Here is a 20,322-nt window from a genome sequence, read left to right on the forward strand (position 1 = left end):
ACTGCACTGAAAACAATGAATCCAAAGTACAGCTGTGAGGGGTGCACTAGGGTCACAGCGATGGGACTTGAGACTCAACTTGAACTTGAGGATGTGTGAAGGAAATGCTAATGGATGAGGTAGAAGAATTAGGTACACAGCACCAGAAAGTTACAAAGCCCATGGACTGAATGACAGATCAGACCTAAAACAGCCTCAGAAGGACATGGCATCAGCAAGCAACTGGGCAGAGGGAAGAGGTGGAAGGAGAGTCCATCAGTGGAGGATGGGGGCAGGGGCATCGCTCAAGGGCCTCACGTGCAGAAGGAAAAGGGAGGTTAAGCAGAACAGGTTCTAAGTGACTTGTATTTAATCTAGTAAAAGGGTGGCATTCGGGATGGTGCAGTTAGAGTCTCAAGAAAGAGCTGGACAGGCCAGCAAGGAAAGGGGTGAAATTGCTATGCAGCTTCCTCTGTCAGGAACAAGTAGGGTGGTCCAGGAAGGCATCAGCCAAATGCCACAGGGGTCTAAAACATTTCCAGGAAGAGATGAAGCTGTTGTGTTCTGCCGAATGACAAAAGCAGAAATACCTCAGGGCTGCACGGGAGGGAAGAGCAGCAAATCCAAGAGGCATGGCCTTTGCAGGGACGTTGGCGTGTGCCACGTGCTACTGCCACTCAGGACCGTATTTTAGGACACAGTTGGAGCTGAAGAAAACCAAGCTGAAGAATTATGAAGCAAAGTCAGCTGCATAATGAAGTGTAGGGGTGCACAACGGAAACTGATGACCCCTGGAAACAGAAGAAGGAGACCAAGTCCTCAGAGGAAATCTCTCCTTGCTATTTCCATGCCACGAAACCCAGCCCCATGAAGTGCTCTGATTAACAGGACGCACTCTGCGTATTAAGGGGAAGAAAGGGAGGAGATGCTCCTGAAATCAGGGAGACGTTTCGAGATGGATGACCAGAGAGAGGTTGAGGACCAAACAGTGACCCCAGCACAACCTTGAGACCACTCCAGCAATCTGTGCCTAAAGATTCTTTTTCAGAACTTTCTGTTAAATTCCTAGAAACAGAATCTCATTCAACTGTTTCACCACCATATGTTTTGGTCCTTGACATGAACCTCTAGATGCACCAAGAAGGGGAGAACTGAACCAAAGACCTCAGAAAGCTCCTCAGGCTGAGCAGAGCCAGGCAATGGGGTACAGGGGTCTCTGTACAGAGGAACTGGGAGAGTGACTGTGCCTATAGCACTGAGGGTCACTATGGGGCCTCACATGTCCCTGGGGCCCAACACTGGGAGTGCTTAGAAACTCATGGGGTCACAGTGGCTCCTGGAACAGGCTTGACAGCCCTCCTTTGGGCACAAGAGAGATATCACGAGTGAGCATGGTTCCAGCAAAGACACAGGGAGATCAGCCATGAGACACAAGTTCCAGCTGAATGTCCTTTACTCATGAGGGGTCTCAACAGCCCACATGTGCTCAAGCTATGCCAAGTGCCCAGAAGAGCTAGTGTCGTAGATCACATGGTTGAGTGCCCCAGAGAGGGACAACTATAGCGTCGCATGCTAGAAGCAGTCATCTGCAGGGAGAAGAGGCCTGGAGAGGGATCTCAGGAACCACACAGGCCTGACACTAAAGGGCTCACTGAAACCTCAGCTGGGGAAGGTCCTGTGGGTGCTGGAGGAACCACCAAGTCCGCAATGTGGCCATGGGCAGCAGGAGCAGGCCCAGCTCTATGGCTGCTCCTTTTCTCTCCTCCCAAAGCATTGCATGTCTCAAAGAACAGCAAAGAGATCTAAAAGGACCCTGGATCCAAGCAATGCACCTTATGTGGCTGCAGGAGGGAGCAAGCCAGAACTGCAGGCACAGTGTGCCTGGCCACTCAGCTCAGAGGCTGCAGTCAGTGTAGCAGAGGAGTGTGAGGTGCCACAGGTGTCTGCACAGAGTGCCAGGCAGAAGTCAGCTGCAGGCACCTGGAGTGCAGAAGGCCCCTGGGCACTGTCCTTGGTGGCCCTCCCCTGACCCCATGGTCTATTTCTGGGACAGAGTAGGGGGCTCATGCTGAGTGCTTGCTTTGCACAAATCTCCGCATGCTTCTGAGAGACGATTGCTGTCTTCAGCGTGTTTCACTCTGAGTCCTCCATCCTGATTCCTGAGGTAGAGAGATGCTGAGGGCTGTCAGCTTAGCACAATCCTGCTGCTTCCAGTGACCATGGCCTACTATGCTGCCCTCGGGAGGGGACACCTGGTGCACTGCGTCCTAAGGGCTGGCTGCTGTGAGACACTGCGGACACACGGTGCACACCTCACACCCCTGCCACCCCGTGGTCAGCAGCAGCCGAGACTGAGCGCCTAGCAGAGTCAGCCTACAGTGTCCAGCACAGGCTGACATTGGATGGTGACAAGAGGCAGCAGTCCTGACCACCAATTGGCTGTGTGAACTCTTGTCATGGGGTAACACTGAGAGTCTTACCAGAGTATCATGGAGATGATTTATGATTTCCATATGAATTGAGCAAAGGAAACCTCATCAGATTGGCTACAGAACTGTGCATTGAATCCGAATGAATTAAAAGTACAGCTATGGGGTGGTGGACTGGGGTGCAGAGTGACGGCACTTGAGACTCAACTTGAACTTGAGAATATGCAAAGGAAATGCTGATTGATGAGTTAGAATTAGGCAAACAAATGGAAGTTATAAAGGACATGGACAGGGCTGGTGAGATGGCTCAGTGGTCTAAAGCACCTACTTAGAACAAGTTTAGCTAAAGCACAGGGACTGCGGTTCAATCCCCCAGCACCACATGCCAGCCAGCCCTGCCCCCTGGTGGGCTGAGCTGGCCACACACAAATAAATAAAATTTTTTTTTTAAAAAAAAGCACATGGACTGAATAAAAGATCAGCTTTCAAGACACACACACACAAAAAAAAAAAAAAAAGACACAACAGAAGGACATGGCATCATCCAGAAACACGGCAGAGGGAAGAGGAGTGCTCATCAGTGGGAGGATGAGGCAGGGGCATCACTTGAGGGCTGGATGGGCAGAAGGAAAATGGAGGTCAAGGAGACCGTATTCTAAGTGACTTGCATTTAACCCAGAAAAAGGATGGTGCAGTTGGAATCTCTTCAGAGGGAACTGGACAGGTCAACAAGGAAAGGGATGAAACTGCTGTGCAGCTTCCTCTCTCAGCAGCAAGTAGCATGGTCGGTCCAGGAGGTCATCATCCAACCACCCGCCCTCCCATCACTGCTTTGGCTGGGTGAGCATGGGGAGCTTCGAGCATACCAAGACGAAGGAGCAAAGGCCATATCAGACCTCCAGCCCATCCAGAACAAGTCCAGGAGACAAGGACATAAAACAACTTGCAAGTTCCACACCTGAAATTGTTATTCAAATTATTTCAGGCAAAAATAATCTCTCAGGTCAAAAAAAGAAATGACAACAATCACAAAAGAACTGCTCAGCACACCTAAAGACTTAAATTTAAAAATAAAGAAGAATATAAAACTGATTAAAACATTGAACAAACAATACAGTAAAGAATTAAGGTACACGCAACAGATTCAAACAGATACGTAGGAAATCAAGAATTGCACCAAAAGCTGGCCATACTGCTTGAAGAAAATGGAAGGTAGACTGTGAGATGTTGGAGACAGCACTGCAGCTAGCAAGTAGGAAAGGCAAGATCTCTTAGGACTAACAGGGACCCAGGAAATAGTAATTCAGCAGCTACAAGATGGTGCAAAGAAAAACAACATAAGGTGAATAATTGTCAATGAAATAGCAGCAGGCAGCATAAATGACATATAAGACTGTTTGCAGGAGCAGCAGCAGAAAAATTTCCCAAAGGCTCGGTGCACTGGAACCTGCAGCTTGAAAACATCCCACTGTGATCTGAGGGCGACATGGCAGTGAGTGATTCTGGGCTGGACTACCGGACGTTAGGAGAACAGAGGCTGGTCCTACTGTGTACAGTTCCCCACTGTGCACCAGGAATGTTCTCAGGTGAGGGAATGAGGTCCCAGTGCAAACATGTGGATCCAGGGATCACCCTCTAACCATGCTCAAAGGAGGGTTCACGCCCCCTGCAGGTGGGGCCCATTCTGGAGGTCAAGGTGCAGAGCCTGGCAGCAAAGTGCAGCCCTCCTGGCCCCTGTCCTGAGACATCTCCGGTCATTGCTCCTTGGCCAGCTGCTCACCCTGAAGTCCCAGCAGAGCTTAAGGTTGTCACTATCCCTAACTGCCTGTAGCCCTGCAGTAAGCACCCTGGCCTCAGCCTCGGCTGCTCCCAAAGCATCTCAATCCACTCATACTGAAGATCTCGGTCCTCATGGGATGAGATCAGCAGGAGGAGAGGGCAGGCCTGAGATGAAGAAAATCCGACATACAGCATCACGTTTCATTGAGGACATGCACCAGGCCAGCAATTCCACACCCCGCACCAGCAAGGAAACCCAAGAAGAGCGGAGGGAGGTACTGATTGCCTAAGAAGCAGTCATGCTTGGCCACCAGGCAGGGAGCAGGGCTGGGTGAGGGTGGGGGGAGAGGCGGGGGAGCAGTGGGGTCACAAGACACCCTATGCACAACAGGCTCTAATAAAAATACAGCTATAAATAAAAGCTACATATACAGAGCAGCCCCTAAACTGCTAGTTCATACACACGTTAGGTATACAAATATGGATGTATGTCTCCCTTGTATACAGGTAAGTGAGCATGAACACACAATTGCCTGTAGACAAAGCCTAGGAGAACCCACAAACCAGGAGCATGGCTGACAGAGAGCTGTGCACAAGTTTGAAGCCAACAACAACATGGTTGGCTGGCTGCCACTCTGAACACCTAGGGTACAGGTATAGCTGTCCCTGAATCAACTGCAGATTTTGTCACCTTTCCCATAACTTCTAGTAGAGCAGGCCAGACTGGACCCAGCCCAGAGGCCCAGACCTCGGCCAATGTGGATCCACCCTCACTGGCCCGGCTGCAGTCCCTAGAGCAGAGCTGGGGGCCTCACCCTCCCCAGGGCCAGGCCTGCCAGGATCTTATTCCTCCCCCCAGGAATACTTGACTCCATACCGCAAGTGAGTTTGGGCATGAAGCTTTCCAGTGACCAGGCTCAAGAAGACAAACACTGCACACGCCCTGGCTCCTAGGTGACAGCGGGCGCTGATCTCCTCACTGCTCAGTGCAGCTCCACAGAGGTGCAGGTGTGGGAACGGCTGGCACAGATGCAGGCAGGGTTCCCCCAGTGCGTGTAGCTGGTGCCTGAGGAGTCTGCAAGGAATGTGTGCCCTGCTTCAGGAGAGCTGCAGATTGGCAGGATCCAGTCAGTGGCTTACCCAGGCTCAGCACAGTCCCACACCTCTCCTGTCACAAAGCAGAGGGATCTGGGCTGGAATTTGAAGAAGCCTGAGGGCTGGGACAGCCAGGTCCAGGTGGGGCTGTCCCCTCAGGGTGCAGCCAAGGGGTCAGTCATCCAAAACAGGCCCAGAGCTGCTGCTCCTTCTGGATCCAGATCCACAAGGGCTTTCCTAATCTGCTCCAGGGGACATGGGGACGTTGATCTGTCACGCGGAGCAGAAAGGTGGGCACTAGGGGCCAGAAGGAGTCAAGGAGGGACAGGGAGGGGAGCAACAGCAGGCCCAGCCTGCCTGGGGGTGTTGTGTACAGCGAAGGACGAGTCCAAGCTTGCCGTCACAGAGATGATGACACTGTGGGGGCCGGGGTTGGGAGGGCTCCGCGGCCTACAGCCTGACACGCTGTGCAGTGGAAACAATCCTGGATAGATCAGAAATGCAGGGATTAAATCACCATAAATGCAAAGCTGCCAGGTCTTCCTCTGGATCTGCCCTTGGGTCAGGAGCAAAAGCTTTTCCTGATCCAGAGGTCAGGAAAGTTGCTCCCTGGCTGATGCTACACACTTGGGTCTGAGCATGTGAATGTTGCCACCATGGGCTGGGGGAGGTTGGGTTCCCTCCTCAGTAGAGAGGTCCCAGCATGGACATTCAGCCCTCACCCAGGGTCAAAGGGAACCCGAGTCCTTGCTTTTCCCTGATAAGAGGGCAGTAGCAACAATGTCGGGAGCTGAGCTGAGGAGGCTGAGGGCTCCTGTGCAGAACCCCGGAGATTTCTGCCTCAGGTCACAGTGGACATGAGAGCAGAGCATGACAGCTGATGGGGGCCACAGTGGGACAAAGAAACCTGAGCCCAGCGCCAGCAGCAGAGGACAAGGCTGAACTGGCCGGCGGCCCCATCCTGCAGGCACACAGTAGCCTTCCAACTGAAGCGCATATTGGAATCAGAGGCTGTCCTCACCACTGACCTGACTCCCTCAGCTTCTGGCCCAAGGCAGGAAGGACTGGGGGCACCTAGGTCCTGTATGCAAGAGGCTGAGCTCCCAGAGGGACATGGACCCAACCCCAAGGTGGCTCCAGCCACACATGGGGCCCTCAGGTCACTGAGCAGGGCCTTCACTGGGAGTGGGGAGAGCTTAGAACTGCCTTTGTGAGTCTGCCCACCCTGAGTGGGCAGCCTGAAGAGGGTGGGGGTTTCAGCCTCCCTGCTCCAAGGAGGGCGGGCACAGAGAATCCATGCCCCAGTGCTCAGCATCGCTCTGGTCATGCTGTGTGCAAGAGGGGGCCAGAGAAAGCCAGCCTCAGGGCCTCGGTGCTTGCCTGGCTCTGCGAATGGTCTGTCTCTCCTGCTGCTAGCCTGGCAGCCTTCTGCCAAGCTCTCCCTCTGCTCCCTGTCATATCACTGTCCACACCTGTCTTACATCCAGCAGCTTTCACCTCCTCCTCCACCCTGTCTCTGGACCTCCTGTCTCCCTGTCACTCACACAGGCTGATCCCTCCTTCTCCCTCATAGTGTCAGAAGTTAGGGCTGCCTGGCTCTAGCAGCTGCTGCACAAAGGTGTCCTAGGGAAGGAAGAGAGGCCAGGTACCCTACTGTGAGCAGGAGTGGGGTATGGGGTGACAGGAACTGGTCCCACATAGCTGGACTGGATAGACTCAGACTTTGGGCTCTGAGTGCCCAGGCATTGAAGAGAGAGCTGGTCTCCAGTCCCAGGAGCACAGACCTGTGGATTCTGCCTTCTATCCCTGCTGTGTGTGACCCCTGATACTGACTTTGGAAACCTCCCCATGTGCCTGGAGCGTGCTATGCCTGTCACCTGCCCTGAGCATCCCCTGGCCTATGGTGGCCCTGCAGTGTCCACCCACAAGTCCCTAAGTGAACACACTTACCTCACAGAAGAACCAAGGGGGATTTCTAAACTCCCATGTGCCTGGCAGAGAGTGCCTGCTGGTCAGCATCCGAGAGGACTGCATTTCCCTGGTGCTGCCAGGACAGACACTGCCGGACGCAGGTTGTGTGACAGCCTGATGGAGCTGCCGCCCAGGTGCACGCAGCTGGCCTGGAACATAGTTCATAGGCCTCTATGAGCCATGTCACAGCTCAGGCTGGCTGACCCTACATGTGTGGACACTGGGATAGCCACCTTACCTGAAGTGTCGTGCAATAATGGGTGGGCTGTGCGGGCCATTGAGAGAACACAGCACAGGGCTCACTCCTGGCCACAGTGCTGTCTGAGGGCTTCAGCTGCCCAGATCAGGAGAGGACCAGGCCACAGCTTCCCTGATCAGGAGAGGACCAGGTCAAAAAAAAAAAAAAAAACAGGCCAGGACAAGATCAGAGTTCAAGGCTCCATCGTGGCCCCTAAACACTGCACATCCCCTTCATACCACCATGAAACCAGAACCATGAATGAAACTAAGGTGAGAGCTGGGAGTGGGGCTCTGCACAGCTCAGCTCTGCTGGGTCCCTGCTCTCTGGGCCCTGGGTCAGGGGCGAAGGAAGGGGTGAAACCACTGCCTAGCAGGGCTGCTGCACCTGAGCCTGCACTAGGGATATGGGTGGAGGAGACCAGGTCCTCGGCCCCAGCTGGGCGGAAGCACTTACCCTTCCCAAGGAGCCCACACCACCCCCAATTCTCCTGCAACCCCTCCATCTTTTGCCCAGGAGGTGATGCCCTCTAGGTCACACACATGGCCCCTCTGTCCCAGGTGTCACTGTTTCCTGTCACAGGAGAACCCTGAGGGTGCTGACAGCACTTCTGGCCATCTGCCCTCATGTTACCATCCCCATTCCCTTACCTAGGCTTGACAGTACTGGCACCCCAGAGTCACATCCCTATCCTATCCCTGCATCTCTGAATGTCCTGTTGTAAGGACCTGCAGAGCCCAGGGCAAGACAGCTCAGCCCAGCCAATCATGGGGCAGCACTGGACAGTTGGGCAGGACTGCTGTGCCCAGCCCCGTGTTCTGTTCAGTTGGTGGCTTTACCGGCTTTTCCCTTGGGCATTCTGAGGCCCTGGCCTGGTGGGCCTTCACACTGCTTCTGGGAGTATTCTCATTTCTCCTTTCTCTGTAAGATCAGTTTAGCTGGATATGAACTTGGTCATTGACCAGGCTGATGTTTTGGTTCATTTTGTTTTCATTCAGCACTGTCAACCATAGCTGGTTTCCTTTTTGACCCCCCTGGTTTTGATGTGAAATTCAACAATGACCTCTTGCAGTATTAGGGTGAAAAAAAGGTCTTCTGATTATTTCACAGACACTGATGATAAGCTTTTCTGATTCTTAAAAACAGAGCACTGTAATGCCAGTGAAGTCCTAGATCAGAAGTTAAAGTAGCATGGTCATTCAAATCAAAGATATTGTAGATTTTAAACAGAAATAAAAAATGCATTAATGAGGCCCGGGGAGATACCTCAGTAGAATAAGTGCTTGTGTGGCAAGCACAGGGTCCTGAGTTCAATCCCTAGTACCACTAAATAAAGAAATGAATAAATAAATAATGCATTAAGGCATTCCATGGGATTTAGTTTGTAAATTTTCTATAATGTGCACCCATTACTGAAAGTTATACCTGGCCTCCAGGTGCTGGTTGGAACCTGGGTAACAAGGTACATGGGTCTCCCCTCTCCTTGGGGACACGAGGTAGCAGGGCAGGTCTACTGGGGTCCTGGAGCACCCAACTAAAAGGAAGGACAAATGGCCCCCAGGTTAATGCAAAGAAACACAGCAACTACTGAGAATCAAAGATGGTTCCCTAAATAAATAAATACATAAAACAACAAACAAACAAAGATGGTTCCCTAGGGAATCCTGCATGTCCCCATGATAGCAGAGGAACCAGGCAGGGGCAGAATGAGAGGGATCCACTGGGAACACAGGTAAAGCTCAAGCCCCACCTTCCAGATGTCCCAACCACAGGAGACAGCAAGGAGCACAGGACTGCAGTCTTGTCACAGCGCCCGAGCCAGGAGGCCACTGTGCACTTGACGCCCTTGGTCTCCTGGCATCAGCTCCCAAGAGGCCGCAGCTACCAATGCACTCTGGGGTGCCTTCCTAGACTCAGGTGCAGGGGCCAGGCAGGCACAGAGCACTCAGGTCCCTTGACTCCGGACTTCCTAGCAGCAGCCAGCCTAGGAGCAAAGGAGATCTCAGGGGAAAACTCTATGGAAAGAGCAGGGAGTGCCTGGAGTTCAGGGTTGGGTGCCAGCCCAGCACGAGGAGGCAGGGTCCCCTCCACAGCTCATCATCATGCATACCCACCTGTGAACACCACCACACGCCCAAAGCAAAGTGAAAATCTTTCTCCTCAAGCTGCTGGGCTAATGGCATGTTCAGATCACTTTTCAGCACAGCTTCCAACCTCTCCATCTTGAGAAAGAATGTTTTCTTTTTTTTTTATGTATTTGACATAAGGTCTCACTACGCAGCTCAGACCTATAGTGATCCTCCCATTTTCAGCATCCCCAGTCTGAGATTATAGGCATGCACCACCATTCCTGGTATCCTGGGTGGCTCAGTGTGCCCAGGGGTGGGGCTGGTGCCACATGTGCTTGCTATCAAAACCCAGTCCTTGCACTTGCCTAAGCAGGCACTTAGTTTCCTGAGCCATCTCACCAGCATCCCCCCCACTCTGACCATTACATAAAAGATAAGTCAGCCTAACCTGATCCCACTTTCCTAAGCCAACCCAATACAATAACCAAGAACATACCCTAACCCTCACCCTATCACTAACCAGAGCCGAGACATCATTCTGCTCCTCAGCTACTAAGGCATCCCCCCCAACTCTCACACAAAACTAACTCTAATCCTTGACCCAAGCCACTAAACATAAACACTAAGAAGGAGGGCCTGGTTCTTAGGCATCTGACTGCATCCTGGGAGCTGGCTGCACTGGGGTCTGCTGGCCAATGATAGCACAGGTTATGTTGGGGTAGTGTGTCCAGTTCCGTACACAGCAGGTGGGGATCGGATATTGACCATTAGAGTTGATAGGGGAGGAGCAGGTTATGAAGAGGTGCAGGAAGTGACATCACTTGCTTACTAGTGCACCAAACAAAACCTGAAGACCAGAAGCTGGTTGGATTCAGTTACTCTTTGAGAGACTCAACCAACAGAAGGATGTTGTCACGTTGTCACACAAACTGTATATGCTCAAGCCACAAGAAATGGTGGAGTGGGGGCCTTGTTCAAATGAGGACTCGAGGGCTGGTGAGATGGCTCAGTGGTCTAAAGCACCTACTTAAAAACAAGCTTAGCAAAGCACAAGGGACCGCGGTTCAATCCCCAGCCCCACATGCCAGCCAGCCCCACTCCCCTGGTGGGCTGAGCTGGCCACACACACACACACACACACACACACACACACACACAAATAAATAAATAAATTTTTTAAAAAATGAGGACTTGAGGACTCGCTGGGACAGATGCCCCACCCTGGGCTTCCAAGGTATTAAGCCCAGGATCCCAAGGGTGGCACAGGTTAGCCCAGAACAGGTCAAAATGACCAGCCCATCACACTGACCACCCTGGCTACCCAGGGTCCTGCCTGTGTTCTGTGTTGTGTACGTGCAGGGGTGGGAGAATGGAGGGTACTTGGTTTCACGCTGTTTCCCTTGGGTGCTGAGCTCTTCAGAGTTGGTTACAGTATCCAAGCTCGAACTCTCCCTTTTGTTGCCACTTTAGACACAACTAAGTCTACCCACAAGGTGGAGGAGGCCAGCAGTGCAGGGACCTTGGAACCAGGCACACTAGAGAACCTAGTGAACTACCTGGTGCCTGCCCAGGAGACCCCTTCTTCATGCCTGCACTCCTGTCCACCCTCAGGCAGTTCACCACCACCCAGCACCTGCTGGATCTGCTGTGCCTCTAGTGTGCCCCACCTCCAAGCCAGGGGACCCACCAACTCAGTGGGTATTGGGATGGTCTTATACTATTCCATGCCCCAGTGTGTTCTGTGGAAACTGGGGCACACAGAGGATATGCCTCAGATGGTATAGTAATAGACCAAGTAACCTGAGAGCCCAGAGCACCTACCCCAGGTCTGGCTCTGTCAGGGTGAGGGGCCCACAGTGGTGGGGCTTTCCCTTCAGCAGTGAATGGGCTGTGTACCTGGGGCCTCACTTTCCCAGATTCCTGGCTACATTAATCAGAGCAGCGCTCCCTAGGAGCAAACTGTTCAGCCAAGATAGTGAGACATCTAGGCAGGAGCTGGCTGGGTTCATTCACTGCACAAATGTGTCCAGTGCACCTACTATGTGCAGGCACCTTTCCTGACACTTCTCTGCATTCAGGGAGCAGCACACCCAAACCTCTCAGCCTCCCCGGCCTCCCTTCCCAGCCTGGAATCAGATCATCCACTACACATCCTGGCAGGTGGGGACACTGGGTGACATAAAGTCACACCCTCCTGACCCTTCTAGGTATGGATACTTCCATCCTAAGTGTGAGGAGGACCATCAGACAAGAGGTGAGAGGGTTTGGGGCTAAGAGGAGGGGCTCCTGTCTCCAGAGAGGGCTTCATCTGAGTGACTGGGCTTCAGTGGGTCAGGGAAACCTGGGGTCGCATAACATTCATTGATTCCTGCTAGAGGCTGGGGACAGGGGCTGCACCTCATGGAGAAGAAAGATGGAGAGCTGTGGTTGGTCTCCTGGGTAAGAGGGGAGTAAAGGGTGCCTGGGGTTTGGAGCAGGTGCCCCTGAGGATCGATCTGCACACAGCCCTTTCCAAGCTAGAGAAGCGCACACCATCCTGTATGGAGGCTGCTTGGAAAGAGTGGGGCACACTGCTCATGCGTGGGCCTCACATACCTGGTACAGCAGCTCCTGGGCAGGGTGGGTACTGCCAATAGCCCTCCATCAGAGACAATGACAGGCTAGGTCAGGGGAGAGGCCAGGCCCCTGACTCTCCTTCCCATTGGGCCCTGTGCTCTGAGCTCCCTCCTCGAGACCTGGTTGCTTCAATACCCAGGAGACTTTTGCCAGGGCCCAGACCTGGCTAGTCAGAAGCAGCTCATGACCTTTGCATTAATCAACTTTCTGTATTTGGAAGTTGTCCCTGGGGTGTGCTGACTCCTGACCAGACTTTAACCCCCTCAGTATAATCTGATCCTCAGGGCCAGGAGGCCAGGGTGGGTGCATGAAGATGAAGCAGCAGGCGTCACACTGGGCCACACCAGGGGAGGCTCCAAAGGCTGTCTGCTGGCCAGGAGCAAAGGAAGAGGCTGGGAAGATGGGCGTAGAAGATGGGCAGTAGGGACAGAGTCCTTCTGTGGGGCCAGCAGCTGAGGGTTCTCTGGCAGGAAGGGGCCTGCTCTGCCTTAGGAAATACTCTGGGAAGGGGTCTTTTCATGGACCCCTTGAAGGGTTCTTTTCTCCTGCCTCTCTCCTGCCACTCTAGGGCCTGAGCTGCTCCCCAACAGCAGCCTGCAGGGCAGACCAGAGACATGGGATGGTGGAAGGGTGGAGCCGCTGCTACCTTAGCTGCAGCTGCAGGACCTGGGGCTGATGGGCATGAGCAGCCCAGCCTGAGCCTGTGTCCCCTCTGTACCTTCTCTCTGGCAGCTGGTCACTGGGCTGCAGGACAGCTCAGGACACCATAGCTTGCTGAGCTCTAGTTGCCCTGTGCTCCCTCCCTCAGCAGAAAGTCGTGTGTGTGTGTGTGTGTGTGTGTGTGTGTGTGTGTGTGTGTGTGTGTTTCCAATCCATGTTCTTGTGAATAGGAAATTTTGTTTTCATGAATGTACTAAAATCTAGTAAAGTTTGATTTCAACAAAATCAAACTGCTTCTGATTTTAAAATGCACCTCAGGGCACTAAATCCCAGGCGAGAGGTGAAAAGGGCAGGTAGACTGGCAGGTCAGGGTCATGGCCCTGGCTGGGTCCTCACCCCTGTACCCAGGACTGGCTGTGCACTGGGCAGCACACTGTCCCTTGTGAGCCCCTCCCACTGGTGTGTCACTTCCCGCCTGTGAGGAGGGGCAGCAACTCCCTCCCGGCTGAGGTAAAGACACATGAAAGGCTCCCTGCCACCATGGGCTGAACAGGCCCACTCCCAGCCACAGTGGACACAGCAGAACTGAGGCCAGAAACAAATGCTCAGGAGGGATGTCATCCCAGGGAAGAGGTCGACAGCCTTGGGGGGTGTTATGGTTTGCATATAGCTGTTCCCTGAAAGCCTCATGCAGTCTTGGGAGGCTTCTGGAGTTTGTGATTGATTACTGTGGGTGTGGATGCTGCACCTGCCCTGGGGTAGGTAATCTGCATCACAATGTAAGGAGGGAGGAGAGGCTAGCTGCTTGAGCTGCTGCTAACCCTCCTTTTTGTTCTCTTGCTCTTTGCTGCCTCCATGAAAGTTTGCTTTCTGCTGCTCTGCCTTGGACCCAGCTGAGTATGGACTGGAACCTCCAGTGACTGTGAGCTAAATAACAGTCCTTCATTTTGGGTGTTGGGTATTTGTCCCAGCAAAGAGAGAAGAGTAACTAAGACAGTGGGCTTCTGAGGTGAATGCCGAGCTGCTCACAAGCATACACTGGGATGGAGGTGGCAGAGCGTGTCTGCGGGAGTGTCACAAGTGCCTCAGTGGGGATGGCCCGCCACACTGAAGTGACCAGGACTCGAGACCCTCCCAGTACAGTGCCAGGGCTCATTCCCAAAGTCACACAGGTACCTGAGGGCCTGGGCAAGACAACACCTCACTGAGACAGCAGGCACCATGGGAGCAGCAGAGGAGGACTCACAGCTCCCAGCAGATCAGCGCTGGTGCCACCGCTGCACCCAGAGCTCGGGACTGCCTGGAGCACTTGATGCTCTGTGGTTTCTGTTGATTTTTTTAGTTTTTATAAGGAATAATATAGACAACACTTTTTTATTTCAAATACACTTATATGGACATAAGCAACGTATCACTTAATCCACTCAGACATGTGTTACCCACATAACAAGAAGAGGAAAAACTGTTAGAAAGTCTGCTGGCAGCAGAGGGCTGTAATTGTAGCACTGAAAGAGACTGAGGCCCAACGATCTTAACTTTGAGCCTGGCCTGGGCAATTAGTGACTTAGAGAGACCCTGTTTCCAAATTTACAGGATTAAAAAGATATATTTCATAGAAAGGCGAAAAATGCAGGTCATTGTGGATACCCTGGATTAAGTCTTCAGAAAAGTATCAATCAACGAATGAAGGAAAAAAGAAAGAAAGATGACACAAGCATTCAGAGCTTTAGTCCCTTTACAAATAATATTTTTAAAATCCTGTTTATAAATATATGTAATGTGCTCAGAGGCAAAATGATCATTTGTAACATTCTGCAAGTTTAGTTTTTTACTTAGTGTGTCTTTGGCATTTCAATCATAGAATGTATTTTCTAGTAATAGTGTCACCAATTCCCGATCTTAGTCCCTACACACGGCCCCAGTCTGTAGCCCGTATCATGCGCCGTGCTGAGTGGATTTCAGCTCTGTTTCTAGGCGGAAGCTCTTAGGCGCTCCTGGACCATCCCAGCTCGTCCCAACTCCGGGTCCCGGCCTCGTGGGTCTCACTCTTGCGCTCCCCTGTTGAAAACGCCCACTTCATTTCACTCATTCTGTAAGAAGACACCACTGTTTACATCACACTGAAAAAGGTTCTCCCCTTCAGCCTTCTTAGGTGATCAGCGCCCCTGTAGCTCCAGGTGACTTTCAGTAGATCCCATTTCCATCGGTGCTTTAGTAAGCTAGAGTAGGATTGAGATGGGTACGTTACTAAAAGGTGCTTGTACGAAACTGGCACTAAGGATTTCCTCAGGAATTACCATTCAGTGCCCTCAAACTAAAACTGCTTTATAGAGAAGCATAAAATGTGTACTGGATTACTTCAGGGACCTAAATTTAGCTCAAAATATAAATCTTATTTTAAAAAAACACTTCAATCACTTTAGGAAAATAAAGCAAGAGAAAGAAATGCTTCTCATTTTATTTGTTTGTTTTGTTTTTTGGGTGGTATGAGGGATCCAACTCAGGACCTTGGGCTTGCCATGCAAGTGCTTATTCCACTGAGCTATTTCCCTGGCACTTCTCATTTTAGGTTGGGGACCTTCTTGAAAACTACAACTTTAGTATGTAAAACTAAGCTTGAAATAATCCAGCACTCCTACAACAAAAGTGGCTCTGCTAGCCTGCTTTGGCTGGACTCTCGGGACAATCACCTGCTCTTCATCCTTTCACTTTGAACTGTGGGTCTCACCCTCTCAACCAAGTTCAGCTTCTTGCTAAAATTGATTGGAAAGTTAGGGTTTACTCTTTAAAAACACCAAAAGAGAATAGTCTCTTATTTTCCTCTTATTCGTATTTCTAGAGGCATTTCCCTCTCTTGCGACTACGACTGCATGTGACATAATGCTCTGTGGTCTGCAGTAAAACTGTCGGATTCTTCCATCACTTACCCTGGGGCCACTACCTACTGCTGTGGCTGGTCTGTTTTTGCACCTTAGAAATTTCACACTGGGATGGGACAGGTCCTCTCAGGGCTTTCTCCTATCTCCTAACTCTCTGAAAGCTGAAAGTTTGAAGGACCACATGTGTTGGTTTTCAGCTAAAGGTACAATGTGGACAGAATTTTGGGAATTTTTGACTGGGATTCAAGTACTCACCCTTCACGTCCTGCCCCCAATATCATCACATACTGGACGTGGCGCTGCTTTATGTAACTTGCTCCTCTAGGGTGTATTTTACTTCTAACTCTGAACTATGACTACCAGTCTAGTTCGAGGAGTGACAATTACAGTCCACGGCTCTGAGGATTTCTCAGTCTCTCTTTAGAGGTTCCCTGGTAACCTAGTTTCTCCAGGATCAACACTTTACACCACTGAGCGCTGGCACTGCTCGGGGCTTGTGCCTGAGGAGCTCAGTTTTCCTGGGAGCAAACAGAGATCCTGACCTTGGCCAGGGAAGACCCAGCAGCCCTGCCAAACAGGATTGCAAGTGTGAGGCCAGCCTTAGCAGCTCAATGACAGCTTCTCCTAGAAGAAGTTTAAGACGGGTGAGAATATAGTTCAGTGCCTCCTGGGTCCAATCCTTAGTATTTGAGACAAAAACTACCAGCACATTATTAAATCACTTCTGCCTGAAGTCAATGCTCACTATAGTAGATGCAAGGGCTGTAGCTTGTACCATCTAATCCTGACTGTCCATTTGACTGGATTGTGAGCCCCTGGAACGGCAACTGCGTTGGGAGGGTGCTAAGCTTCTCAGTGGGTGAGCTGAACTTGTAGAAGGGGTCTACATTAAATGGTCCTGTTGGGGGAGCGATGATGGTGATGACCCTGGTGAGTACATCTGGTCGCAGGCCCCTTCTGCGTGTGTTCTACCTTCACCCTCTGCTTCCTGGGCACCACTGAGCAGCCTTCCTCTGCCTCCTCCTCCTCCTGCCAGGATATTTCTGACTCAGAGCCAGTTATCTAGGATGCAAACCTCTGAAACCTTAAGCAAAATACTCCTTTTCTTTTTAAGTCGTGGGCATCAAGTGTTTCTACCAGCAGCAGGAAAGCTGGTGAATACACTCACACTTACTAAAATGCTGTGTTAGTCTTCATCATCCGTGTCTGTGCAGTTTTTCTGCTCCAGTGAATTGTGCATGACAGTAATATGAGGTTTCTGGTGATTTTCACATTTCCTGCCGTGGACAATACACGGAACATATGTAAGCATAATCACCTATGTTGTTGATGAAGATTCTGTTCAGCTGTAGATTATTAGTAGTTGTATGTTCAAGACCTCAAAAGTTATACTCTGATTTTTGATTTGGGTGCGTATGGGAGATGGATGTCCCAGTCCCTGGGTTGTTCGAGGTTCTACTGCAGATAATGTCATTCTCAGCACACGGGCTGTTTTCATCTTACACACATGGTGACTTCTGCACCGAACTGTTTACTTTTTCATCATTCACTGTAGAACTCAGAGAAATTTGTGGTTCAGCCAAATAGGCCGAATGCTGAGGCTTATGACTGCTTCCTGGGCCCTTCCTGGCTGCTTCTTTTCTGTTTTGTTCATTCTTACTACACTGTATATTGTATTGTGTGGACACATGTAAGTGTCAACTCCCTGTCAGGAAAAAGGTGTATGAGGCTTTCTAGGCACTGCCTGGGATGGACTCAGCACCCACACTCAGTCTCCACAGGGGCCTTGGTGCACAGCACCTCTGCAGCCTGGGCTGGCAATGGTGGCTGGCTGATGCCATCACTAGGAGCACCTGAGGCAGCTCCCTCTTTGGACCCTGAATGCTCCACTGCTGAGGGAGTTTTGAGTGCAGGAGCCGTTTGTGTCCTCTAAACTTTTGGAGTCAGAAATGTGCAGTGGCGACAAGGACTTTGCCTCTGGCTGTGCCAGTGGTCGGAGCGGGGTGTCATGCCCAGGTGCATGGGCAGCAGGGAAATCATGGCCGAGTCCTCCTAGGATGAGAGCACAGGCCTTCTCTGCACCAGGCCTGCACCCCACCCCAGGAAGCAAGGCACCACCGTGAGCCAGCCACACACACAATTCCGAAGGATTTTCTTTTATGTCTACCATTTCTGATTTGATTGAGCAAAGCTGGAGTGTAAACTGAATCACTGGGACTTTGGTTCCTCTCTCCTTTCCATGCTCAGGAATTGATCCTAAAATAGTCCTCTGAGACAAGTCTTTGAAGTTTGAAAATGACTTCTAACCAAAACAGAGGAAAGAAAATACAGGAACCAATCACACCAAATAACTTATACATAGATATACATCTTTGGTTCTTAAAATGATTATTGTCCCATTCTTATGCTTTTACGTCCAGCTTCTTGTTTTTTTTAATATTCTTTTTTTTAATATTTATTTATTTTTATTTATTACATTTATTTATTGTGTGTGTGTGTGTGTGGCCAGCTCAGCCCAGCAGGGGGCGGGTCTGGCTGGCAAGGGGGGCCGGGGGATCGAACCGCGGTCCCTGTGCTTTGCCAAGCTTGTTTCAAGTAGGTGCTTTAGACCACTGAGCCATCTCTCCAGCCCCACTGAGCCATCTCTCCAGCCCACGTCCAGCTTCTTGTAAACCAGATTCGTTTTTCTTTTAAATTTTATTTAAGGACACTAGATCTCCATGCCCAAGTTTCGAACCTGATTTTTGCCAATTCTGATGCAGTGCTGGGCTGAATTTTAGTGCTAACCAACATGCTTCTCCCGTTGTTTGCAAATGAGAAGCATGCCCACACTCGGTGTTCACTGCCCGAGTTCCTGTTCATTTACCAATTGCTGCATCCTGTGTAGCTCTATGTATTTCCAAGGAAAATAGGCAAGAGGATTATAAAGACATGAAAATTGAGGTCAGGTGGAGCCCTCTCCCTTCTGATGGGAGGAAAAGAACTGAACAAACAACAATAGGAATTTATTTTTATATATTTGACAAAAAGTTCATATCCCATGACATAGGTTTGCATAGCGACTAATGACTATAAGTGTCTCAGGCAATGTATTTTATTTCAGGACCAAACTAGCTTGCTTGCTCTAGGCACTCTTCATTCCCAGACCAGCCTCACCTTCTCCCACATGTGTAGCCAATTTCCAATGCCATCTGCTCCCTACAATGCTCCGTAGGAATCTGACCCCATCCTGCCATCTGACAGGTCCGGTAGGAGGGAGGGCCTGGTGCAGGGAGGACCTAGAAGCAGGCCGGGGAAGGGTGGAACCCAAGCACATAGCTGGTGCTGCCTGTCTTGGCCACACAGAAGCCAAGGGACTGGACAGTCCCCTGGGGAGGAAATGGTGCACGTGTTGCCTGCCGTCTGGCTGGGGTCCCTAGCTGAGCCCAGTACTCAGTGTCTTCCCTTGGCTCTTCTGCGCTGGCAACTAGCAGGCTTGCTGCCAGCTGTACAACCAAGTGTGGGCATAGTTTTGAACATATCCTCTACCCCAAAGCCCAGCAGAGGAGGAGCCTGCTATAATCCCTCCCTCTACCAAGCCACCAACAGACAGCTTAGAGCCCATACTTACTGCTACCTGTGCCTCCTGCTGCTGTGCTTGGCCTCCCTGCAAAAACACAAGGCTCACACATTTGCTCAGAGGAAGCCAGGGCTCTGCAAGTCCCAGGCCACTGCTACAAGGCTGGTTCCAGAGGACATTGTGGAGAGAACAGGAAGGAACCTTTCTGGCGGCTAAGCCTCATGGTCTACCTCCTGGCACAGAAGGAGTCGGAATGAGCAGTGGCCCCTACAGAGATAGCCTTGTCCCTTCAGGATGGTGCCATCTTCCCTCCAGTCTGCAGCCTGTGCTTGTGGTGGGACTGCCCTCTTACGGCTGGCAATCAAACTGCTCTCCTCTTGGTCCCATGTGATACTGCATAAAGAACAGAGGGCTGCCTCTGCCACTGACTACTGAGAACCTGCTGAGAGACTCCATCTCCCTCGCTTGGCCTTCAGGAGAGGCTCAGGGCGTCCTCCCTTGAGGCCCGGGAGCCAGGTTAACAGGGAAACTTGGCGAGCTTGCGCCGGGCCTGGCCCAGCCGAGCCAGCCGCTCCTTCAGGAACTTCCTCTTCTCGCTGGTGTCACTCCTTTCCTTCAGGAGCCAGGCGCAGCCCTCCTTGTCCTGCAGCAGCTGCAGCATGGCATTCTGTAGGTGCTGGCCAAACAGCTGCAGGACGTAGTACTGGATGATCAAGGGGATGTGGGTGGAGATGCGGCTGTGAACCTCCTGGAAGAAGGGACAGATCACAAAAGTGCTGAGTGGCAAGTACAAGGAGACCGTGACATTGTGATGTGAGCATTGGAGGACCCAGGGCTTCGCGGAGGGAGATCCTGGACTGGGTTCCCACTCAGCGTTCTCAGTGCCGGAGGCTGAAGGGGCTCCACGTGGACACAGAAGGACCTATATGGGCCATAGTGGTGATCCCCTCTGTCCCTGGCCTCCCTGACCATCATCTGGGAGCTGCAAGGAGGAACGTGCTCTGCAACTGAGAAGGGCCCACTCAGCTCAAGGGACATTCTCACATGG

The 20,322-nt window shown here is 51.5% G+C and overlaps 1 protein-coding gene across 3 annotated transcripts in view; it reads right to left on the reverse strand.

The window, feature by feature from the left end:
* Positions 1 to 18,822: 18,822 nt before the first annotated feature.
* LOC101584040 (interferon-induced GTP-binding protein Mx2-like) overlaps positions 18,823 to 20,322 on the reverse strand; it is a 91,144-nt gene continuing 89,644 nt past the window's right edge. For all 3 annotated transcript variants that reach the window (XM_023718687.1, XM_012515386.2, XM_023718686.1), the window contains exon 14: positions 18,823 to 20,022. In XM_023718687.1, coding sequence (XP_023574455.1) covers positions 19,792 to 20,022 — 231 coding nt within the window. In that variant the 3' untranslated portion in view covers positions 18,823 to 19,791. The remainder of the gene's footprint in view (positions 20,023 to 20,322) is intronic.

The sequence above is a fragment of the Octodon degus genome, unplaced genomic scaffold, assembly GCF_000260255.1.
Source record: "Octodon degus isolate 3935 unplaced genomic scaffold, OctDeg1.0 scaffold00061, whole genome shotgun sequence".
Lineage (NCBI taxonomy): Eukaryota > Metazoa > Chordata > Mammalia > Rodentia > Octodontidae > Octodon > Octodon degus.